At 45.0% G+C, this 26,100-nt stretch overlaps 1 protein-coding gene across 1 annotated transcript in view; it reads left to right on the top strand.

Moving 5' to 3' along the window:
- col16a1 (collagen, type XVI, alpha 1) overlaps window positions 1–26,100 on the top strand; it is a gene marked incomplete at its 3' end in the record, with an annotated part of 565,824 nt that overhangs the window by 53,123 nt on the left and 486,601 nt on the right. The window contains exons 3-5 of the mRNA XM_059954228.1: window positions 1,561–1,632; window positions 9,336–9,453; window positions 22,273–22,396. Of these exons, the coding sequence (XP_059810211.1) occupies window positions 1,561–1,632; window positions 9,336–9,453; window positions 22,273–22,396 (314 nt within the window). The remainder of the gene's footprint in view (window positions 1–1,560; window positions 1,633–9,335; window positions 9,454–22,272; window positions 22,397–26,100) is intronic.

Here is a 26,100-nt window from a genome sequence, read left to right as displayed (position 1 = left end):
AGTTGTTGGAATCAATTGTAAAGGACAAGGTTTCAGGTTTCTTGAAGGCATATTGTAGGACAGATCAAAGTCAGCATGGTTTCCTCAAGGAAACCATCTTATCTGACAGAACTGTTGGGATTCTTTGAAGAAATAACAAGCAAGATAGACAAATGACAATGTGTGGTTGTTGTGTTCTTGGAGTTTCAGAAGGCCTTGCACATGAGGCTGCTTAGCAAGATAAGAGCTCATGGTATTACAAAAACAATGCTAGCATGGATAGAGCATTGGCGGATTGGCAGGAGCCAAAAAGTGGGAGTAAAGAGATAATTTTCTGATTGGCTGCTGGTGATCAGTGGTGTTCTGCAAGGGTTGAAATTAGGGCCGCTTCTTTTTACATTGTATGTCAATGATTTGGATAAAGGAATTGATGGCTTTGTGAACAATATGAAGATAGGTAGAGGTGCAGGTAATTTTAAGGAAGCAGAGAGGCAGCAGAGGGACTCAGATTAGGCAAATGATCAAAGAAATACAGATGGAATGCAGTGTCAGGAAGTGTATGGTGGTGCACTTTTGTAGAAGAAATAAAAATATGCATTATTTTCTACATGGGAAGCCAATTCAAAAATCCAAGATGCAAAGGAACTTGGGCATCCTCATGCGGGATTCACTAGAGGTTAACCTGCAGATTGAGTTAGTGGTGAGGAAGGCGAATACATGTTAACATTCATTTTGAGAGGACTAGAATATGAAAACAAGGATGTAATGTCGAGGCTTTATAAGACACTGGTGAGGTCTCAGTTGCAGTATTGTGAGCAGATCAGGGCCCTTATCTGAGTAAGGATGGGCTGACGTTGGAAAGTGTTCAAAGGAGTTTCACGAAAATGGTTTTAGGAATGAAAGGCTTATTATATGAGGAGTGATTGGTGGCTCTGGGTCTGTTCTCACTGGAGTTTAGAAGAATGAGGGGGGGATCTCATTGAAACATATTGAATGTTGAAAGGCTTAGATAGAATGGACGTGGAGAGGAAGTTTCCTATAATGGGGGAGTCTAGTACCAGAGGGCACAACCTCAGAATAGAGTCACGTCCATTTTTGAATGATTAGGAGGAATCTCTTTAATCTGTGGAATCCTTTGCTACAGTTGGCTGTGGAAGCTTGGTCACTGAATATACTTAAGGTAGAGGTTGATAGGTCCTTGGTAAGTCAGGGCATAAAAGGTAATGGGGAGAAGGCAGGAGAATGATGTTAATAAGAGGAAAATGGATCAGCCATGTTCAAATGGTAGAGCAGACTTGATGGACCAAATGGCCTAATTCTGCTCCTGTATCTTATGGTCTTCTGGTCTTGCCGAAGGCGTAAACTAATGGAACCTGCCTCGAAGAGATCTATTATTTGTGATGATTTTGTAAGTAGAAGTTGATCATCATGCTTTCTTAGACTTCAGATGTACTGAATTGTCTGATGGTACAGTAAGAAAACCTGATGTTGTGAAAGAGGCCACTAAATGCAACCTGTTTCCTCTGTGTATGGCCGTAGAGTGTCAGTACCTGGACTCATTCATACAGCTTCCTGTTCCAGATGTTCCGTGCCCACGTGTACATGGTGATGGATGGAAAATTCGCAACCAGGAGCAGTACATTAACGTTCCAGGTAACCATCTCTTGTTAACTGTCTCCAGTGATTAGTCTCCTCTTGATTGTTGCTGCAACCCTCTTGGCTGAGGCCACGGGCCACATAATGCAGGTTAATGTCTCGCACTGCCCTCGGTGAGCACCTTAACCTTAGAGATCTGGTCTCCGTACTTGAGGAAAGAGAAACTGGCTTTGGAGGTGGTGCAGATGGGGTTCATCAGGTTGATTCTGGAGATGAGGGATTAGCCTACAAAGAGTGATTGAGTCATCTGGGACAATTTTGAATGGAATTCAGAAAACTGAGTGGAAAATCTTACAAGGGGTAGATAAGATAGAAACAGGAAAATTGATTCCATTCTGAAATGAGTCTAGAACTAGGGGATATAGCCTCAAGATTTGGTGGAATAGATTAGGACAGAAATGAGAACCTGCATTTCCCAACAAGTAGTGAATCTTCAGAACTCTCTGTGCAGGGAAGAGATCTCATTGTAGTGTTCTTGAACAGGTGTAAAAGCTCTGAACTAAACACCAAGTATAAACCGGAGTCAATGAGGCGCGATCCCAGTAAGATTAACCATTTACTGTTTACTCTTTCACATTAACATATGGTGAAAACTGTTGATAAAGCAACACAAAATATATACAGTATTTGTTTCCTTCTTGGCATCACATTTACATCATAAATACTTGCAAAAATAAAACTACAACAAACTATATTACATTAAAGTACACCATACAGTCAGAATCTACCTACACCATCGACTGGCTGTAAATACACTTCAACACAAACTATCTGCAACTCTTTAAATAACAAAGAATATAAACTTTATCAACCATCATTACTTTTAACAGAATCAGCATTAACATTTTTACTTCAACATATCGATTATCTTATGAACTTACTGTGTTGCTTCTATGATGTTTCTAGTGCATAGAAAGAAAACTTTTCTCGCGCTGATCCTGCACACATAAGCCCCCTCCTTCCCGTTTCTCCAAACCGGTATCTCCCACAGGACACAGCAAAACCGGGTGTGACGTCATCGCATGCTGAGATATATCACAGACAACAAATTTACTTTCAACAACCTTAACTTTAGCTAGAAAATGATTACAAATGAATTACTAAAGGGAAAATATAATAAACTAAACGAATGCCTTAAGGGCAACACACTCATTAAATATATTTAAGGCACAGTTAGATAGATTTTTGTATTGCAGAGTATTAAAGGTTATGGGGAAAAGACAGGTAAGTGGAGTAGGGTCCATGGCCAGATTGGCCATGATCTTATGGAATGGAAGAGCAGACAAGATGAGTCAGTTGGCTGGCTTCTGTTCCGAGTTCCAATTCCAGCTCTTACACTGGCTCCTGGGGTCTGTTCACTCACATCCCACTGCCCAGACTTTGGTGAATGCATCACTATGATAGTGCTTCCTTTGGATCTGGTCACTGTCTTTCAGACCTCTCTCTGCTCCATTCACCTAAATCTAACACACATGAACTGCATGATCTTATTGTGGTCAGCATGCTTGCTGTACACTGCTAGATGTGTTTGCTACAGATGAAAGCACTTCTGGGCCCTGTCCGTGTCAATAAGATCTCACTCTCCCAGGGTATTTTGGAAAGCATCTACGGTAAATTCTGGTGTAAAAGCCAAGAATTTAGCCCTAAATTTTGGTCCGAAAATTAGGGGGTCGGCTTATAAAGAGGATGCCAACTTTGGAAAAACGAATACACGGAGGGCAGGTCGTATTTATTGGCCATTTTTTGAGTCAGATACAAAAGAAAATACAAACGCTTATGAAATCTACACAAAAGAAAAGATCTACAAAACACATTCTGTTTCTCAATTTATTTGTACACACTGTTGTCGTCAAATGTTCAGAGTTTGAAACTCTCACACTCTTTGTTATCTGACTCTCTGAAAATCGTGTCCCATTCTTTGGCAGTCATCATATCATTGTAAAGGTTGTCAATTTCTGCTTCGACATCGTCATTTGCAGCTTTACTGGCTGCCAAATCTCCATCATCTTCTTCACAAAGAAATGATCTTCTTCAAAATGATCTTCAGTGCCATCCAAAGCATTGCTGATGCTGCACTTCTTGAAGGCCTTCACAATGCACTCGGCCTTCATTTCCTCCCACGATTACACTTCCCACTCGCAAACTGTAGCTAGAGATGCGGCCCTCATATTTCCCGCTGGAGTGAATGACTGATTTCCAGACATCATCCATTCATTGCACTGTTGACACATGAATTCTTTGAATGGTTTGTTTAACCTCACATCTAGTGGCTGGAGCACAGACATCAAACCACCGGGGATGACTGCAACGTCCGTATTTTCAGCTCTCAATGCTGCTTTTGTCTTACCTGTCAAGTGCACTTTGAACATGTTGCAGACATGTAGCGACTTTTCCTTCCTGAAACCTTTGGGACGTCGATGCCACACCTCTTTAACCCACTTCAAGCAACCTGCTTCGTCCATCCAGCCACATTCTTGAACGTAAACAACACCCTGCGGGAGTTTTTTTTTTCTTAGGGAATGTTTCCCTCTTTAAAAATCACCATTGGTGGTAGTTTGGTCCCATCAGCCATACACACTAACACGACAGTAAAATGTTGCTTCTTGTGTCCAGTTGTTTGGAGAAGGACTGTTTTCTCCCCCTTCTGATTGACAGTGCGGTTGCCAGCAAAATCAAAGAACATTGGTGTCTTGTCCATGTTACCAATCAGTGACAGTGGGTAAGAATGTGCCTTTGGATGCTTGATTACAAATGATTGGAAGGCCGTAATCTTATTCTCAAGGTCGCTTGGCAACTTCTGAGCAATCTTTGTTTTTTGTCTCAGCTCAAGATCACATCTATTCATAAATTAGGCGCACCAACTTCGCATAGCTTTGAAATTTTACAATTTTGTATTTAAATCCTTCTGCAGCCTTGCCTGTGAATCTGTAATTTCTTCCATCCCCACAGCCCTCCAGGAATTCAAGAGTTCAGAAATACCATCCCTTTGTGCAACACCAACAAGTGATATAGGATTAAATTTGTCTATAAAACCATGAGGCCCATAGTGTTTCTGCAGTGGTCTCCTGATGTGATGACACACATCAACCTACACATGCATAGTGACATCCTTTGGTGAGTAACACATGTACACAAACTCCATCTCAGGACCATGCCCTGGATGGTGAAGCCATCTTCCCCAGGACAACCTGCCTAACATCCACACACACAATGCCTGCTTCAGTCAGGCCAACTTAACTAAGTTCATCTTTCACAGCAAGTTCTCTCTTGTGTTGTTGACACCCTCCTCCCCAGGGCACAGCCCACCTGGGAGGTTGTCCCTTTTTGGCAGCTGTTTGTGATCTGATTCTGGCCTCTGGTATATCAGTATCCCACGCTGTCAGGTACTAATATCCTGCCCCAATCCACAAGAAGGATTTAGAACATACAACACAGAACATTACAGCCCACGAACAGGTCTTTCAGCCCACAATGTTGTGTTGAACTAATTACTACATTTTGCATTTTCGGTGACCAATGGTGTGCCTCAGGGATCTGTTCTGGTACCCCTACTTTTTGTGATTTTTTTTAATATATATAAATGATCTGGATGAGGAAGTGGAGGGATGGGTTGGTAAATCTGCCGATGACGCAAAGGTTGGGGGTGTTCTGGTTAGTGCGGAGGGCTTTCAGAGGTTACTGCGGGACATTGATAGATTGCAAAACTGGGCGGAGAAGTGGCAGATGGAGTTCAATCCAGGTGAGTGTGAGGTGGTTTAGTTTGGTAGGTCAAATATGATGGCCGAATATAGTATTAATGGTAAAACTCTTGGCAGTGTGGAGGATCAGAGCAATCTTGGGGTTGAAGTCCATAGCACACTCAAAACTGCTACACAGGTTGACTCTGTGTTTAAGAAGGCATACATCAATCGTGGGATTGAGTTTAAGAGCTGAGGGGTAATGTGGCAGCTATGTTGGACCCTGGTCAGATCCCACTTGGAGTACTGTGCTCAGTTCTGGTCACTGCACTACAGGAAAGATGTGAAAACCATAGAAAAGGTGTAGAGGAGATTTACAAGGATGTTGCCTGGATTTGAGAGCATGCTTTACGAATATAGGTTGAGTAACTGGCTAAATACGTGGCTAAGGAGTTGGTGCTGGAGGGAGGGCTTCATGTTTCTGGACAATTGGACCTCCTTCCAGGGAAGGTGGGACCTTTTCTGACAGGATGGTTTGCTCCTGAACTGGAGGGGGACTAATATCTGCGGGAAGGTTTGCTAGCATGGCTCTGGGAGGTTTAAACTAGATTTGCAGGGGGAGGGGAACCAGAGTGTTAGAGCAAATAGTGAGGTGGAGGAGAATAAAGGTATAGTGCATGGAGTAAAGCCAGATCTGGCATATAAACAGGGTTTGAGGAAATAGAAGCAGAATAAAGGGTGTAAAGGTAGTAAGGTAGAAGGGCTAAAGCAGGGGTCACCAACCTTTTATGCACCATGGACCGGTTTAATATTGAAAATATTCTTGCGGACTGGCCAATTGGGGGGGGCGGGGGGTGGGGCTGTTAATCATGACCAGAATGTCACTTATAAGTGATAAGTCACTTATAAGTGGCTAATACACTCAATTTCATTTCTAAAAGGGTTTATCTAATGAATTTAATATTAAACACACAGTGCATATTTTCCTCATATGAATATAGTGATGTCAATTATAACTCATAAGTCAATAGCATCATAACAGTTTAAGCAATGTTTGGATATTAAACTCACAGTGCATATTTTCCTCATATGAACATATAAAATCATTGCAACACACCAGTGAGAGGACAAGGTAAGGGCCGGATGTCCCCGTGATGGGGCTGCGGCAGTTGCAGTCCAGAGAGAGCAACCAACCGAGCGAGGAGTGCGACAGGGCGTACACCTCTTGTAGGTGGGTAGAATCTATCAGCCGACAAAAGTTTGGCTCGAGGGATGATCGCAGCGAGGTAGCTGCTCTGCTACTTATGGAACCCTGAGCCCGAATTAGGTTGTCTGCGAATATTTTAGCACCGGGTTCCCCACAAACATTTGGTGTGCTAAACAGGTTTAGAGGTGGCGCCCATCCGTACGCTTTCCAGGCCGGTAGCAATGGCACTGCGCGCCAGCCACGCAAAGCGGCCAGTTACCCCAGGCCAACCAGTGATCCCTGGCACGAGGGTATCACTGCGTTTAGGCAACAGGTGACCTCACGTGGATAATGACCTCATGTGTATTCAAGTTCAACAGTGGCATGACGGGGAATGAGGAAGGGTGCAGCTGACTCATATCGCCAAATCATATCGTTTCCTCGCGGCCCAGTGGTTGGGGACCACTGGGCTAAAGTGTGTGTACTTCAATACAAGAAGCATCAGGAACAAAGGTGATGAACTGAGAGCTTGGATACATACATGGAATGATGATGTAGTGGCCATTACAGAGACTTGGCTGGCACCAGGGCAGGAATGGATTCACAATATTTCTGAATTTCAGTGTTTTAAAAGAGAGGGAGGAAGAAAGGGGAGAAAGAAGAAAGGTGGTATTACTGGTCAGGGATACTATTACAGCTACAGAAAGGGTGGGTAATGTCGCAGGATCCCCTATTGAGTCAGTATGGGTGGAAGTCAGGAACAGGAAGGGAGCAGTTACTCTACTGGGGGTATTCTATAGGTCCCCTGGTAGCAGCAGAGATACCTAGGAGCAGATTGGGAGGCAGATTTTGGAAAGGTGCAAAAATAACAGGGCTGTTATCATGGATGACTTTAAATTCCCTAATATTGATTGGCATCTAATTAGTTCCAATGGTTTAGATGGGGCAGAATTTAAGTGTGTCCAGGATGGATTCCTGTCATAGTATGTTGACAGGCCAACTAGTGGGAATGCCATACTGGACTTTTACAAAATGGAGTCCAGGTAGGCAGATACAAGTTCTGTGGGGCAGGAGCAGACTTCTTCAGTCCTGACAAAGGATCTCGGCTCGAAACGTTGACTGCTCATTTCAGTGGATGCTGCCCGACCTGCTGAGTTCATCCAGCTTGTTTGTACGTGTCTATAAAACTCTGGCTTGGCCATATTTGGAGTACTGTGTCCAGTTCTGGTCGCCTCACTATAGGAAGGATGTGGAAGCATTGGAAAGGGTACAGAGGAGATTTACCAGGATGCCACCTGGTTTAGAGAGTATGGATTATGATCAGAGATTAAGGGAGCAAGGGCTTTACTCTTTGGAGAGAAGGAGGATGAGAGGAGACATGATAGAGGTGTATAAGAGATTAAGAGGAATAGACAGAGTGGACAGCCAGCGCCTCTTCCCCAGAGCACCACTGCTCAATACAAGAAGACATGGCATTAAGGTAAGGTAAGGTAGTACCAAGGGGGGTATTAGAGGAAGGTCCTTTACTCAGAGAGTGGTTGATGTGTGGAATGCACTGTCTGAGTCTGTGGTGGAGGCAGATACACTAGTGAAATTTAAGAGACTACTAGACAGGTATATGGAGGAATTTAAGGTGGGAGGGTTATATGGGAGGCAGGGTTCAAGGGTCGGCACAACATTGTGGGCCAAAGGGCCTGTAATGTGCTGTACTATTCTATGTTCTCTGTTCTATGTTCTCCTTGGAGCGACAAAGGATGAGAAGTGACCTGATAGAGGTGTACGAGATGATGAGAGGCATTGATCGTGTGGATAGTCAGAAGCTTTTTCCCAGGGCTAAAATGGCTGGCCCAAGAGGGCACAGTTTTAAGGTGCTTAGAAGCAGGTACAGAGGAGATGTCAGGGGTAAGTTTTTTTTTATGCAGAGAGTGGGATGTGTGTGGAATGGGCTGCCGGCGGCGATGGTGGAGTATGATAGGGTATTTAAGAGACTCCTGGATTAGGTACATGGAGCTTAGAAGAATAGACAGCTATGGTTAATCCTAGGGAATTCTAAGGGAAGGATATGTTCGGCACAGCTTTGTGGGCCGAAGGGCCTGTATTGTACTGTAGGCTTTCTATGTTTCTATAAGTTGCTTTTTAAATGCTTAACTAAACTAATCCTTTCTGCCTTCACAACCTTTCATTTCCTGTATATCTGTGCGTGAGAGCTTCTGATTTCCCCGGTCACATCTCCCTCCATCATCACTCCAAGAAGTGCATGTAGGCACCCACCATTCTGTGTAAAATATCGTACCCTGCACACCTCCTTTCAGCTTGTATTCTCTCATCTTAAATGTGTATTGTCTAGAATGAGATACTTTGAAGTTGGGAAAGAGCCTTTTCTGCGTGCTCTCCAAAGCCTCCACATCCATTCTATAAGGGGTTGACTAGAATTCAATGCAATGTCGATACAAATTTGATCTGCTATTAAGCCTCTGCAGGCTCATTGTACTGTGTAGCAATGACCATATCAGATGGCTCCCAGTGTGGGGGAAAGAAAGGTTGTAAGTGGGAGGAGGAAGCTCCAGCTGTTCTGTCAGACAGCTGTTTCACCACTGCTGGGTTGACACCTCCACACCGATCTGCTTTCTCCCCTGATGTGTGGGGTCCAGCATTCGGTAGTTTGACAACGACCTAATTTAAGATGTCTAGCCCAGTGACTGGGTGACAGCAGAGCAGCAGAATGATGGTCGTTGAGCCCTGGCCCACATCTGTATAGGGCAGATGAAAGCGAGGCAGAAGTGCCCAGATCTACGTTACCACCCCAATGGCATTAACCGTTCTCTCTTGGATTGCAGGCTTTAATTTGCTCAGGCGATTCTCCGTCTTTAAGATGCCAGCACTGAAGAAAATCCGAAGTCCAACAGGATCTCTGATTGTGAGATTAGGAAACGTATCCCTGGTCAGACCCACTGAGTAAGTGCCAATAGAGCTGTTATTGGGTGTTGTGATTGTCATCCGAGATTTAATGGTGGGATTATCTGCGTGTGTCGGGTTCCATGTTGCTCTTCCCTCACGGTGACCTTCAATGGGTCTGTGAGGTAGATCTCCATCAGGTGTATGTCCTTTAAATCTCAAGTGGACTGTGCCCTATTGAGCAGAAGTCCCTAGACCTACCAATAGCTCCTACCTTGCAGCAGAGCCACTCACTTCTTGAAATGGACTGTTGTGGAGAGATGGGTTGGGATAGTAGAAATGCCTCGTGTGGTCAGGGCTACCCCCCCACACCACAACTGTGTAATGTGGTCAGAGGAGAAAGCTGTAGGCAGGTGGTGGGGGGTGTGTGTGTGTGTGTGCGCGCGCGCGCGTGTGTGAGAGTGAGTCTGTGTGTGTGTGTGAGTGTGTGTGTGTGTGTGTACCTCATGGTGGGGTTGTGCTTCATTTCTATTCCCAGTAGTGGGTAACCATGGAAATTGGTTTGAGGGCAGAGGATTTCCCTGGGAATCAGCTTGAGAGATCTGGTAACTCTTGCAGTCTGATACCATGTTGCGAATGTTCTAAAGACATTACACCAACCTTCCTATAGACACCACCAATGCCAGTACGTGATCTTTGACCCTATGCCCCCCCCCCCACCCACCACATGCCCCAGGTGTGGAGACCTCCTATCATCCCAATCACATCCCTGCATTGAGGCACTGGATGAACTCAGCGGGTCAGCCAGCATTTCTGCAGGGAAATGGACAGTCAACCCTTCCTGCATTAATGAGATCTCTCAACACTTTTCTTTATCCCTGTATTTGGGGAGCCCATTAACACTTCATGCATCAAGGACACATCTCAAATACTCCCCTTTATCCTTGTATCTTGGGAGGCCATTCCTTCACACATTAAGGAGACACTTCAAACACTCCCCTTTATCCCTGTATCTGGGGAGCCCATTAACACTTCACATAAAAATATAGACTACGTCCACACTAGACCGGATAATTTTGAAAACGCCGGTTTCGCGTAAAAACGATAGTTGTCTACACTAAGTGTTTTTGAAAATACCTCCGTCCACATTAAAACTGGTATTTGGTGAATCTCTTGAATCTGGGCATGCGCAGGACACATCTGCAGAAAACGTGAGATGTTTGGTGTTGAATGTCGCTATGAATGTACGCGTTTGTGCAGTTACAGACTAGAAAAGCTTAAAAGGAAATTGCCAAATGACGGACAGCTGTTGGCTCTCATGCAGGAGGACTTAAAACTAAAAAAAAAACAAATACTGGAGCATATGGAGGCAATCGACAGGGAGTTCACGGACAGTATGACCCGGCTGATGACGAACATTGAAAAACTGACTAACTCTGTTGCATTAATAAAGCACCTTGTTAAATGTATAAGACACGTCTGCATCAGTGTTATCTTGTATTTCCATACAATGTTATATTAAGCTGTTACACATCTATTGTCAGAGAAGTAATTGCATAAATAGGTAAACCACCTTCATACAAGCAAGGACAGAAAACAGGACTAAGTGAGTATACTTATTTATTCAGTAAGTTATAGGTCAAAGTATTTGGTGAGTACATTTCTAACTCTTCTGGATTCAGTCTCATTGTCATCTGTCCTGAAATTGTTAGGTTGTGTAGGGGTTGCATTCAAGAAAACAATGAAATGCCCCCATCTGTTCCGGCATGTCATGACAGCGTTTTTAAAAATATCCCGTTACCCCGTCCACATTACTCTGCCCAATCCAGTGTTTTCAAAGTTACACACTCTGGAGGGCGTTTTAGAAAAGCTCTGTTTTTGGGGGAGGAAAATGCTGTTTCAGTGTGGATGGAGGGTCAAAACGAAGAGAAAAAGCTTTGGTTATGGATTTATCCGGTCTATTATGGACATAGCCATAAAAACATAGAAAACCTACAGCACGATGTAGGCTCTTCACCCCACAAAGTTATGCCGAGCATGTCCCTACCTTAGAAATCACTAGGGTTACCTATAGCTCTCTATTTTTCTAAGCTTTATTTACCTATCCCAAAGTCTCATAAAAGACCCTATCATATCCACCTCCACCACTGTTGCCAGCAGCCCATTCCATGTACTCACCACTCTGCATAAAAAAACTTACCCCTGACATCTCCTCTGTACCCACTCCCCAGCACCTTAAAACTGTGTCCTCTTGTGGCAACCATTTCAGCCCTGGGAAGAAGTCTCTGACTATCCACACGATCAATGCCTCTCATCATGCATCAAGGAGACACCTCAAACACTCTCCTTTATCCCTGTATCTGGGGAATACATCTCTTGTGCTTGGTCAGTGTGAAACACCTCCTACCCCACCCCAAACTCTCTCCATGACACACACGCACAAATCGCTCTCTCTCACACACACTCCCTCTCCCCCCAAGTGTGTCTGTTGCCAAGACTCTAATCTGGGAGGTCCTGGAGTCTCCGAGCCTCCCGGAAGTCCACATCTGCGCCAGGTGCACCGAGCTGCAGCTCCTCAGGGAGCGTGTTAGGCAACTGGAGCTGCAGCTTCTCAGGGAGCGTGTTAGGCAACTGGAGCTGCAGCTCCTCAGGGAGCGTGTTTGGCAACTGGAGCTGCAGCTTCTCAGGGAGCGTGTTAGGCAACTGGAGCTGCAGCTCCTCGGAGCGTGTTAGGCAACTGGAGCTGCAGCTTCTCAGGGAGCGTGTTAGGCAACTGGAGCTGCAGCTTCTCAGGGAGCGTGTTAGGCAACTGGAGCTGCAGCTCCTCGGAGCGTGTTAGGCAACTGGAGCTGCAGCTTCTCAGGGAGCGTGTTAGGCAACTGGAGCTGCAGCTCCTCAGGGAGCGTGTTAGGCAACTGGAGCTGCAGCTCCTCAGGGAGCGTGTTAGGCAACTGGAGCTGCAGCTTCTCAGGGAGCGTGTTAGGCAACTGGAGCTGCAGCTTCTCAGGGAGCGTGTTAGGCAACTGGAGCTGCAGCTTCTCGGAGCGTGTTAGGCAACTGGAGCTGCAGCTCCTCGGAGCGTGTTAGGCAACTGGAGCTGCAGCTCCTCAGGGAGCGTGTTAGGCAACTGGAGCTGCAGCTTCTCAGGGAGCGTGTTAGGCAACTGGAGCTGCAGCTCCTCAGGGAGCGTGTTAGGCAACTGGAGCTGCAGCTTCTCAGGGAGCGTGTTAGGCAACTGGAGCTGCAGCTCCTCAGGGAGCGTGTTAGGCAACTGGAGCTGCAGCTCCTCAGGGAGCGTGTTAGGCAACTGGAGCTGCAGCTCCTCAGGGAGCGTGTTAGGCAACTGGAGCTGCAGCTTCTCAGGGAGCGTGTTAGGCAACTGGAGCTGCAGCTTCTCAGGGAGCGTGTTAGGCAACTGGAGCTGCAGCTTCTCAGGGAGCGTGTTAGGCAACTGGAGCTGCAGCTTCTCAGGGAGCGTGTTAGGCAACTGGAGCTGCAGCTTCTCAGGGAGCGTGTTAGGCAACTGGAGCTGCAGCTCGATGACCTTCGCCTGAGAGTGAGGAGTTGATAGAGAGATGTGAAGGATTTAGAAGGAGTGGATTGGGACAATTTGTTTTATGGGAAGGATGTAATAGAGAAACGGAGGTCATTTAAAAGTTAAATTTGGAGGATACAGAATATTTATGTTCCTGTTAGGTTGAAAGGTTTGAGAGAGCCATGGTTTTCAAGGGATGTTGGAAACCTGGTACGGAAAAAGAAGGAGATCTACAATAAATATAGGCAGCATGGAGTAAATGAGGTGCTCGAGGAATATAAAGAATATAAAAAGAATCTCAAGAAAGAAATTAGAAAAGCTAAAAGATACGAGGTTGCTTTGGCAAGTAAGGTGAAAATAAATCTAAAGGGTTTCTACAGTTATATTAATAGCAAAAGGATAGTGAGGGATAAAATTGGTCCCTTAGAGAATCAAAGTGCAGAGCTATGTGTGGAGCCGAAAGAGATGGGGGAGATTTTGAACAATTTCTTTTCTTCGGTATTCACTAAGGAGAAGGATATTGAATTGTGTAAGGTAAGAGAAACAAGTGGGGAAGTTATGGAAACTATGACAAAGAGGAGGAAGTACTGACGCTTTTAAGGATTATAAAAGTGGATAAATCTCTGCATCCTGACAGGATATTCCCTAGGACCCTGAGGGAAGTTAGTGTAGAAATAACAGGGGCTCTGACGGAAATATTTCAAATGTCATTAGAAACGGGAATGGTGCCAGAGGATTGGCATATTGCTTGTGTCATTCCATTTTTTAAAAAAGGTTCTAAGAGTAAACCTAGCAATTATAGGCTTGTCAGTTTGACGTCAGTGGTAAGTAAATTAATGGAAAGTATTCTTAGAGATGGTATATATAATTATCTGGATAGGCGTGGAAAGTCATGTTTTTTCAAATCTTACTGAATTTTCTGAAGAGGTTAGGAGGAAAGTTGACGAGGGTAAAGCAGCGGATGTTGTCTATATGGACTTCAGTAAAGCCTTTGACAAGGTTCCGCACGGAAGGTTAGGAAGGTTCAATTGTTAGATATTAATATTGAAGTAGTAAAATGGATTCAACAGTGGCTGGATGGGAGATGCCAGAGAGTAGTGGTGGATAACTGTTTGTCAGATTGGAGGCCGGTGACTAGAGGTGTGCCTCAGGGATCTCTATTGGGTCCAATGTTGTTTGTCATATACATTAATGATCTGAATGATGGGGTGGTAAATTGGATTAGTAAATATGCAGATAATACTAAGGTAGGTGGTGTTGTGGATAATAAAGTAGGTTTTCAAAGTTTGCAGAGAGATTTAGACCAGTTAGAAGGGTGGGCTGAACGATGGCAGATGGAGTTTAATGCTGATAAGTGTGACGTGCTGCATTTTGGTAGGAATAATCCAAATAGGACATACATGGTAAATGGTAGGGCTTTGAAGAATGCAGTAGAACAGAGTGATCTAATGGTGCATAGTTCACTGAAGGTGGAATCTCATGTGGATAGGGTGGTGAAGAAAGCTTTTGGTATGCTGGCCTTTATAAATCAGAACACTGAGTATAGGAGTTGGGATATAATGTTAAAATTTTACAAGGCATTGGTAAGGGCAAATTTGGAGTATTGTGTACAGTTCTGGTCACCGAATTATAGGAAAGATATAAACAAAATAGAGAGAGTACAGAGAAGATTTACTAGAATGTTGCCTGGGTTTCAGCACCTAAGTTACAGGGAAAGGTTGAACAAGTTAGGTCTTTATTCTTTGGAGCGTAGAAGGTTGAGGGGGAACTTGATAGAGGTATTTAAAATAATGAGGTGGATAGATAGAGTTGATGTGGATAGGCTTTTTCCATTGAGAGTAGGAGAGATTCAAACAAGAGGACATGATTTGAGAGTTAGGGGGCAAAAGTTTAAGGGTAACACGAGGGGGAATTTCTTTACTCAGAGAGTGGTAGCTGTGTGGAATGAGCTTCCAGTAGAAGTGGTAGAGGCAGTTTCGGTTTTGTCATTTAAAGTAAAATTGGATAGGCATATAGACAAGGAACGAATGGAGGGTTATGGGCTGAGTGCGGGTAGGTGGGACTAGGTGAGAGTAAGCGTCAGCACGAACTAGAAGGCCAAGATGTCCTGTTTCTGTGCTGTAATTATTATATGGTTAATGAGATGTCCTGCAAAGCTGCGGTTAGTAGGAAGCTCAACATTGGACATTGATCACAGCAATGGGTAATAACTCTGGTTCATTAGATTCAGATTGCAGTGGGGAACACCTGTGTTCTGTGAGTTGGATCACAGCCCCTCTCCCCACATCTACATCCAGTAATTACCAAACTGCTGCTGTTTTTCACTGTAAGTAACGGTAGTTTCAAGTGTCATTGCTGGTTTGATTGGCTGTGGTTTCAACATGACTAATGCCTGCAGGGTAGGGGAGTCCCCAGAGGTAGAGCTTGCAACCTGCTGAGTCATTAAGCTCGGGTTCCCCATTTTTGAGTGGGCCAGTGCCTGAGGCTGAGGAATCCCCAGCTGAATACACTGGGTATATGTGCCATTGACATTAACTACAAATTGAATACACGCAGATTGCAGATTCCCCTCTGCCTTTCCTAACCTGACTTAGTAGAATCTTCCACACACATGGCAAACTTAGACCTGACTACTTTTCTACACACATTCGGCAGTTCCTTAGGATCAAGGGAGACTTGCTTCCATTCTGGTTTTGTAGGGCCTCTGGTCGCTGTTAAGGCCAATGTGGGACCAACAGGAGTGATTGGTTCCTAGCAGAACAGGAGGCTGGTGGTTAGGGATGTGGTGTGTGTCACCCGTATGTCAGCAAGGATATGAATACAGAAAGATGCTGGAAAATGGCCAGTAACATCATGAAGAATCCCTCCAACCATGCTCATGGACTGTTTGTCCTCCTTTCATTGGGGAGGAGGCTGCATGGCATCCATGTCAGGACTGTCAGACTCAAAAACTGTTACTTTTCCCCAAACAGTAAGGCTGATTAACAACTTCACCCATTAACCCACCCCTCCACACCCCCAACCACCACTACTTGATCATTTCCTGTGAGTCACCTTATAGAAACATAGAAAACCTTTCAAGACAATACAGGCCTTTCGGTCCAGAAAGCTGTGCCAAACATGTCCTTACCCATAGCCAACTATTTTTCTAAGCTCCATGTACCTATCCAGGAGTCTCTTAAAAGACCCTATCGTATCTGCCTCCACCACCGTTGCTGGCAGCCCATTCCATGCGCTCACCGCTCTCTGCATAAAAAAAAAACTTACCCCTGACATCTCCTCTGTACCTACTTCCAAGCACCTTAAAACTGTGCTCTCTCATGTTAGCCATTTCAGTTCTGGGGAAAGGCCTCTGACTATCCACATGATATAACCATATATGGTTATCTCCACATGATCAACGCCTCTCTTCAACTTGTACACCTCTATCAGGTCACTTCTCATCCTCTGTCACTCCAAGGAGAAATCATGACATTTAATGACAGGAACTTCCCAGTCACAACATAACCTGCAAATGGTTGTGTTTCACCTTGGAAATGAAGTCACCTTCAAGCTGGGATAGAAGAGCTGTGCATTGGATTGTGAAGACCTGAGCACTGGACTGGGGAGAGCCCAAGTACTTGATGCCTCATATACCAATTCCTGCAGTTTAAGTTCATCATTAATCAAAATCAAAGGCAAAGCTGAGTTTATTGTCAAATTCACAAGTATGTGTATGCAAAGGTGGAATGAAAAACTTTATTGCAGCATCACAGGCATATTGCATCAGAAGCAGCATTCACAAGATAAAAATCAATTTAAAATAAATTATTTTACAAGAAAACATGTATCATAAAAACTGTCCATTTTAGTGCAAAGTGGCCAAAATGGCCACGGTGTGCTAAACTGAGGTGGTGTTTAGTGTTTTGCTGGTTGGTTCACAAACTGAATGGTTGAAGGGATGTAACTGTTCTTGGACCTGGTAGTGTGGGACTCAGGTCTGTATCTCTTGCTGGATGGTTGCTGTGAGCAGCTGGCATGGCCCAGATGCTGGGGATCTTTGATGATGGATATTGACTTCTTGAGGCATTGCCTTCTGTAGATACTACTGATGGTGATAAGAGGCGTGCCTGTGGGCAGAGTCCACTACTCTCTGCAGCATCTTACATTCCTGTGCACTTGAATTGCCGTATCAGACTGTGAATCAAGCAGTCAGTATACATTCAGCAATACTTCTGTAGAAGTTTGATAAGAGTGTTTGATGTTAACCTTAACCTCTTAAGAAAGTAAAGATGCTGGTGAGCTTTCATTTGAAAGATTTGAATCTTTTAATGATGATCAGAAATGATATGCACCAGATCCTACAGGTAATTCCAAGATGATTGGGTTTATATTAATGAAGTGGTTGAGGTTTTGCTGGTATTTGTGGGGTCAAAGCTGTGCAGGTATAGTCAAAATCCAAACCTCCTCACCAACAGTTACTTCAGGTGGCCCTGCTCAGGGAGCCTCCATGGAGTGCAGTGATGGAGCTCAGACTTGCCGAGTTGTACACTGTGAAATCAATACTCCAGCAATGGACTGGAGCTGACATAGGATCCTGGTTTCAATGGGATTTGTAGTTGTGCAGAGATGGCAAATTCCATGTTTTTCTGAAAGCTTTTGATTTTTGTTATGAATTATTTTGCATTGTATGAATTTTTAACTTTTCGTACTTCTGATTATTTTAGTGCTACCTTGTATTTACTCAGTACAATATTGTAATGAAATAAAATAAATGGATGGTATTTAAGACAAGTTTTTAACTCAGTACATGCCACAATAATAAACCAATTTATCAGTTTACTTAGATAGCTTTTAAATGTTTCTGCAGAGAAATTCAGAAACATTTCTGGTTTCAGATTGTTTTGACAGTTAGCAAAGCAAGAGTTAAGGATTTTGCCAGAAGTCCAAACTTTTTGAGACATCTTGTAGGCTTTGTTGAGCTTCTGTGGCATTACTGGCCTTTAGATTGGGGTGGTTTGGGCCTTGGGCCTGGAGCGCTTCAGGCCCATTCCTGGAATAGGTAAATTCGTGTGTGAAGTAGCCAGAGGCACAGCTGCAGAGAGGAATTGGAATTTGACTTGGTTTATTATTTAACATGTACTGAGATACAGTGGAAAGCTTGTCTTGTATATTGTTAATACAGATCAGATAATTACAGTGCACTGAAGCAGAATAAGGTAAAACAGGAACAAGGCAAAATAAAGTGAATTACAGAGCGAGTACAGTGCAGGTAAACAATAAGGTGCAGGATCATTGTGAGGTCAAGACTCCATTTTATCAAACTAGAGTATCATTTAATAGTATTTTGTATCAGCAGGTAGAAGCTGTTCTTGATTCTGAGGTAGGTACTTCAGACTTTCTGTCTTTACCCAATGGGAAAAGGGAGAAGAGAGAATGTCCAGAGTTATGCTGACAGCGAGAAGGATAGGGAGAGTCAATGGAGTGGAGGCTGGTTTTCTTGATGTGTTTAGCTGTGTTGACAGGTCTCTATAGTTTCTTGCAGTTACATGCAGAACAGTTGCTAAACCGAGTGTTTTTGCACCGGTTAGAATGCTTTCTATGGTGCATTGATATAAACTGATAAGGGTCAACTTGCCAAATTTCTTCATCCCCCTGAGGAAGTTGAGACACTGGTGAGCTTCTTTGGCCATGGCTTCTAAATAATTGAACCAGGAGAGTTTGTTGGTGATTTTTACTCCTAGAACATGAAGCTCTCAATCCTTTCAGCTTCAGCACCATCAATGCAGACTAGGGGTTCCCAACTTTTTTTATGCCATCATTTCCTACCATAAAGTGAGGAATCTGTGAACCCCAGATTGAGAACTCCTGAGACGTAAAATCTTCATCAAAGGGGAAGGACAGAAGAATAAGAAAGAACGGCTTTGTATAGTATGGTACTGTTCACATTCTCAGATACTTCAGTGGTCTGAATTATTGTTATTGTTGTGGTGTGGCGCAGTGAGCTGAATGGCTTGTTAGAGAGATCCAGGTGTTATCATTGTCCACCTGATATCTGTTTGCATTGTGTAAGCTCAATAGGTAGCCATCAAACCTGCAATTTTGCAGTGTCCCAGGGTAGGGCTCTGGATGGGAAGGAGGGACTTCCATCAGCAGTCTGTGGCCATGTGTAAAGCACACCTGCTCAGAAAATACAATCACCTTCTCAGTGATTTACAGTCTTGTGCAGCCCACATTCACTGAGAAGGTTGAGCAATGCAAATGCAAATCCTCTGAACAATGCCATTCACTGATGGCTGCACCACAAGGCTCTTCAACAACACCCAACTTCTGCCACCCCGGGCCAGTTCCAACTACTGTTCCAACAACAGCTACCAGTTTTGTGTTGAAGAGATTGCAACTCTTTTACAGGAAGACTGTGAGTGTGAATTGATGCAAGACCCAACTGGTCCGTACCAACCAAGATTCCCAGCTAAGATAATTGTCACATTTGACCTTTGAACCTTTCCAATCCATGTATCTGTCCAATTGTCTTTTAAATATTGTTATTGAGCTTACTGTCAGGAAGGAGGTACAGAACCCTTTGTACTGATGCACACACTTAACTATTAAGAAACAGCTTCTTCCCCTCTGCTGTCTGATTTCCAGATGGACATTGAACCCATGAACACTACCTCACTGGTAGTGTTTTTGCAGTACTTATTTTAACTTAACTATTTTCTAGCCCTGCATAAACTAAATGTAACTCAGTTTTTTTTTCTGGATTTATTTATCATGTATTTCATTGTACAGTTGCCATAAAGTTAACAAATTTCATGACATATGCTGGTGATATTAAACCTGATTCTGATTCTCAACCACTTCCTTTGGCAGTTCATCCCACATACATACCATCTTTTGTGTGCAAAGCATTGCTTCTTATTCAGTCATCTCCTCTCATCTTAAACCTATGGTCTCTGCTTCTTAATTGGTGTCATTAGCATAACACTAATACAGTGACAGTGGCCCAGGTTCAAATCCGCTGCTGTCTCTAAGTAGTTTGTCCCTTTTCCCCGTGACTGTGTGGGTGTCCTCTGGGTGGATTGGATTCCTCCCACATTCCAAAGGCATTTGGGTTAGTTGTCATGGTCCGGTCCATGTTCTGGTTCATGGTCTGGTCCGTGAACTCCAGACTCCGGGTCTTCTGGCTGCCCCTTGTTTCATTTGGGCTTAATCATTTGCACCTGATTCTCATCTTGGGGCCAGGAATATAAGTGGCCCTGGGTTTGAGTGTAGGTGCTGCTTTGTCTTGTCAGTATCCTGTCCTCACTTCTGTGGGGTAAGTCAGGCCGTCTTTGCTGTTACCCTGTGGTTGGATCTGTCCCTCCCTGTCCTTGCCTCTGTTGGGTAAGCCAGGGTGTCTTTGCCATTACCCTGAGGCTGGACTGTTCTCCTCCCTTCCCCTTCTTTCAGCAACCTACGCCTGAAGCCTTGCCTGCAACCTCGCCTGTATCGCAATCAAGTTTAGTCACTGGAGTGAGACCGGAGCCTTACCACGCCAACAGAAGGAACTATCTATCGTTGAGCTTGAACTGTCCTTTGTGTGCCCATGTTTAGTGTCCATGTATGAGTCTTGGCCCTATGTCCTGCTCCCAAGGAGGGGTCCCAGCTCTGTGTTCAGTGTTCCTCTGCTCGAGTCCAAGGCTCAGTAGGCAGGCCGTTTTCCGCTACTCGAATGGACTGTCGTTGTTTGTTGTTCCGTGTCCAAGTCCAGTCTGTGTCCAAGGCTCCGAGGAGGTTTCCAGTCCATGTCCAAGGTTGTTCTAGTCTGTGTCCTAGTCCAAGTCCTAGCCCCATCCCTGTATCCTAGTCTTGTCCAGCATTGTTTCTCCCCTACTTCCCTTGCTTTCTGACACACCAGGTCCCACTTTCCCTAGAACTTCAGTGTCTGTCTCTTACATTTGGGTCCGTTCCCAATGCCCACTTTATGACATTAGTAGGTTACTTGGTCAATGGATGTAATTGGGAGGTGCAGGCTCGTTGGTTCTGAAGGGCTTATTATCATGCTGTATCTCTAAAAGAAAAATGAAAACATTCTACAGTGTTTTGCAGGATGGCAAAGAAACCAAAACTGACAGTGAGTGAGCCAAAGAGGAAGAGTAGACTGATGATTTTTAAGTACAGGCAGTCCCCGAGTTACGAACGTCTGACTTACGGACAACTCATGCTTACGAACCGACGAAGGAGAACGCCGTCCGCCATTTTAAGTTGGGACGTGACGCCGCCCACCATTTTAAGTTGTTTCTATTATCACTGTGTTGAGTGTTTAACTTTGTATTTGGCTTAAATTTTTTTTAGTAAGATTCACCCTGACCCTGCCCCCCATTCCAGTCGGCTGGTGGCACAGTCAGATCAGCACCGGGCTAGAGAACAGAGGTTCATGAGTTTGATTTAGTGACAGACCGGTCCCGTGCCGGGTTGATTATCGATTCAGTGACTCCTGTACCATCTGTGCCGGGTTGATGTTGAGCTCGCAACTCAACCTCGTAAAAAAAAACGCTGCCACCTCCAGTTTAAATTCCCATGTGGAATATTGTGGAGGATCAATTATCCTAACCCAGCACAGCCCCCACTTGTCCCATTTAACCTGTCTCAGTGCGGTACAGTTTAGCACACGGGGAATCAGTGCTGTGGTCCTTAGGACCCAGCGGATCTTGGGAGCCGGCGCAGGTCCGGACCTGCCGCCCGCAGTGTTTCTGCTCCATTGGTGAGAAGCGATCGCGATTGAAAATAAAATGGAAATAATAAAGCGTTTTGAAAGAGGTGAAACGCCATTGGTCATTGGAAAAGCGTTAGGCTACAGTCAGTCAACAATTGGAACAATTTTAAAGGATAACGGATAAAGTGAGAATAATGGAGCATGTGAAATGCCCTGCCTGGATGAAAGCTATAATTATTACTAAGCAACGCAGTGGTTTAATTATTGGAATACATACATTTCTTAAGTGTTTTATATGCATAGAAAGGTAAAATATATACTATATACTAAGATAAACATTTGACTAACTGAGGCTAAATAATACCGGATGTACTTGTTCCGACTTGCGTACAATTCCGACTTAAAGATGGACTCAGGAACGGAACTCGTACGTAACCCGGGGACTGCCTGTATGAGAGAGAGAGTATAGATTTGGAAGAGTGTGGAACTGTCAGAGTGTGAGGATGAATTTACAGTAGCCCGAGGGCAGGTAAGCTGCTGGAAGGTTATCAAGAGGATATTTGTAAATTCAAAGTGTAATTATCCCTCAAGTTAGCATTGGTCAATGTTCAGGCACGGGAATGGGGCAGTGTGTCAATCACTGATGTGTGTCTGTTGACTGTCTCAGACAGGTGTTCCCTCAGGGGCTGCCAAGTGATTTCACCTTCCTTGCAACTCTGCTGTTGAAGAAGAAGACATTGAAGAAGAACTGGGACCTGGTCAAAATCACAGACCAGTTGGGCCTGACACAGGTAACATAATGCTGTTGTCATCCTTCTAATGGTACAGGAGCTTTGTCTCCTCAGAGAGACCCTGCAGAGCTGGGCTGAATTACAGAGAGCTGGGGAAGTTGGGAGCAGGGTTGACTGCTATTGAGCTCCACAAACACACTGAGGCTTGTCAACTTTAGCAACTGCACTGGTAAATTATACAGGTAGTCCTTGAGTTACGAGCGTCCGACTTACGGACAACTCGTACTTACGAACCGAGGAAGGAGAATGCCGTCTGCCATTTCAAGACGTTGCCATTGACACTGCGTTGAGTGTTTAACTTTGTATTTGGCTTAAATTTTTCTTAATAAGATTCACCCTGACCCCCCCCCCCCCCACACACCATTCCGGTCCGCTGGTGGCGCAGTGAGATCAGCACCGGGCTGGAGAATGGAGGTTTCTGAGTTCGATCCAGAGAGAGACCGCTCCCGTGCTGGTTTGATGTCGATCCAGTGACTCCCGTACCATCTGTGCTGGGTTGATGTCGAGCTCGCAACTCGACCTCGTAAAAAGAAACACTCCCACCTCCAGTTTAAATTCCCATGCGGAAAATTGTGGATGATCAAATACCCAAACCCAGCACAGCCCCCACTTGCCCCATTTAGCCTGTCTCAGTGCAGTGGTCCTTAGGACCCAGCAGACCTTGGGAGCCAGCAAAGCTCGGGACCTGCCGCCCGCAGTATTTCTGTTCCATTGACAGGAAGTAATCGCGATTGAAAATAAAGTGGAAATAATAAAGTGTTTGGAAAGAGGTGAAACGCCATCAGTCATTGGAAAAGCTTTAGGCTATAGTCAGTCAACAATCAGAACCCGTACGTAACCCAGGGTCTGCCTGTATGGTCTAATTAAATTCAGACTTGGAGCTGCTGGGAGCCAGAGCAAAGACTGAGAGTTAGAAAAGGTCCACAGGACACTGTGCCAGGGCTGGGAGATCATCATCCTGGAAAATTGGGATGTGGAGGTACCCTGATGGAGGAAGCTGGCCAATTGTTATCCCTAATGCGGATCTGAGGACCTGCAACAAGTAATTAGATGTCTACTTCTGCTCAGTGCCTTCTCTTTCATCAGCCTGCACGGAGACATGGCATGTTCTTCCCATGTCCTGGACAATGCTTAAACCAGTTTGTATGTCCCTGTGTTCTGTCAGCATTGTAGGCAAAGAATGGTCAAGTTATGATTGCTGACTACAGGAGGCTATGCACAATTTGGGGTGCCTTTACCACACCTCCAGAGTCTTTCACTGGCACTGATATGTCAGATCTAGGACCCGGAATGCTGGGATGCAGAGCAGAATAGGCAGCTTCCAAGGAAAGCATGTTTCAGACAGTCATGGAAACAGGCCATGGAGTTGATAATGTCCAATAACTATCCATTCTGATGGAACCCTTTCACAGATGCTGTCTAATCAGTTGGGCATCTTCACCACCTTGATGCCGTGCCGCTGCTCCTCTGTACTGTATGCCTGTCTCATGAGGAGAGGACTGTCAAGTTCAACAGCGAATACCTTTTGGTTAGACCACCATACATTTCTACTCCTTCCATTTCCTGCCCCTCCAGTCTGTCCATGCGTCCCTACCCTCTCCCCGAAGCAATGTCTGGAGTAACAAGTATACAACCAAAATTCTGAACAATTGTTCTGAACGATTGAGAGATTCACAGACGGACCCGAGCTCCACTTGGAAGGCCACCATTTATTGCCTGCCTCAAGAAGATGGAAGCAAACTGCCATCTTGAACCTCTGCAGTTCCTGGTGGTGGAAAAGAGGATGGACTGTGTAGGTGCATGATGTCAGCCAGTAGAGTGCCAAAGGTTTAAAAAGGAGAGGAATTTTCAACGGTCTTTTTAAAATCGGAGCAAGAGGCTGAGAGTGAAGGAGTAAGGAATATCGGAGAGAAGCCCTTTTTTACACTGCTCGAGGAAAAGAGGCTGGACTGCACAGACGTGTGACATCAGCCAGTAGAGCACTAAAGGTTTAAAAAGGTGACCACCATATCCAGCGGGCAGCTTTGAGAGCGGGCAGCAGAGTGGGATAGCTTAGGCTCAACAGGCTTTGGCATAAACAGGCAGGGGCGAAGGTAGGTTCCAGTAAGTTTTGTTTTGTTTAGAGTAGAGAAAATGCCAGGCAGGATGTTGGAAAGCTCCTCTTGCAGGATGTGGGAAATCGGGGAGACCTCCAGTGTCCCTGACAATGACACCTGCAAGAAGTGCATCCAGCTGCAGCTCCTAACAGACCACGTTAGGGAACTGGAACAGGAGCTGGGTGACCTCCAGATCATTCGGGAGAATGATGAGTTCATAGATAGTAGTTTCAGGGAGGTAGCTACACCAAAGGAGCAGGGTACAGGTAATTGGGTTACCGTCAAGCAAGGGAAGAGGAAAGGGTAGGCAGAGCAGGGTTCCCCCATGGCCATTCCCCTCAACAAGTATACCGATTTGGATACTGTTGCGGGGGATGACTTACCTGGGACAAGCTGCAGCAGCCGGATCTCTGGCACTGAGTCTGGTTCTGCAGTGCAGAAGGGAGGGAGGAAGAAGAGGAGAGCGGTAGTGATAGGGGACTCGATAGTTAGAGGTACAGACAGGAGGTTCTGTGGTTGTGACAGAGACTCCCGGATGGTTTGCTGCTTCCCGGGTGCCAGGGTCAGGGATGTCTCTGATCACGTGCACAGCATTCTGAAGTGGGAGGCTGAGCAGTCAGATGTCGTGGTACACGTCGGTAGGAAGAAAGAGTGAGGAGGTCCTGAAGGGTGAGCAGAGAGAGCTTGGTAGGAAGTTAAAAAGCAGGAGCTCGAGGGTGGTAATCTCAAGATTGCTACCTGTGCCACGTGCCAGTGAGGGTAATAGTATGATGCTCTGGAGGATGAACATGTGGCTAAGGAACTGGTGTAAGGGGCAGGGTTTCAGATTTTTGGATCATTGCGACCTCTTCTCGGGCAGGTGTGACCAGTGCAAGAGAGATGGGTTACACCTGAACTGCAGGGGGACTAATATCCTTGCAGGGAGGTTTGCTAGTGCTGTTGGGAAGGGTTTAAACTAGATTTTTGCAGGGAGATGGGAACCAGAGTGACAGAGCAGATAGTGGAGTGGGGGTGAAAATAAATGATGTTAAAAGTTCATGCAAAGCCACAAATAAAAGCTTTGTGCGTGGTGGTAATAATCTTCAGAGGTGTGTCTACTTCAATGCGAGGAGTATTGTGGGGAAGGCTGACGAGCTGAGGGCGTGGATTGACACATGGAATTATGACATTATAGACATTAGTGAAACTTGGCTACAGGAAGGGCAGGACTGGCAACTTAATGTTCCAGGACTTGGATGTTTCAGATGTGATAGAGGCAGAGGGATGAAGGGTGGGGGAGTGGGGGTGGCACTGCTAGTCCGGGAAAATATTACAGCAGTGCTCAGGCAGGACAGATTAGAGGGCTTGTCTACTGAGGCCATATGGGTGGAGCTGAGAAACAGGAAAGGTATGACCACGTTAATGGAGTTGTATTATAGACCACCCAATAGTCAGCGAGAATTGGAGGAGAAATCTGCAGAGAGATAGCAGACAACTGCAGGAAACATAAAGTTGTGATAGTAGGGCATTTTAATTTTCCACATTGATTGGGACTCCCATACTGTCAAACATATAGACAGGTTAGAAATTGTAAAATGTGTTCAGAAAAGTTTTCTAAATCAATATATA

Source organism: Hypanus sabinus, chromosome 30 (assembly GCF_030144855.1).
Source record: "Hypanus sabinus isolate sHypSab1 chromosome 30, sHypSab1.hap1, whole genome shotgun sequence".
Taxonomy (NCBI): domain Eukaryota; kingdom Metazoa; phylum Chordata; class Chondrichthyes; order Myliobatiformes; family Dasyatidae; genus Hypanus; species Hypanus sabinus.
Note: the sequence above shows the minus strand (reverse complement) of the source record. Positions and strands in the feature narration are given on the sequence as shown.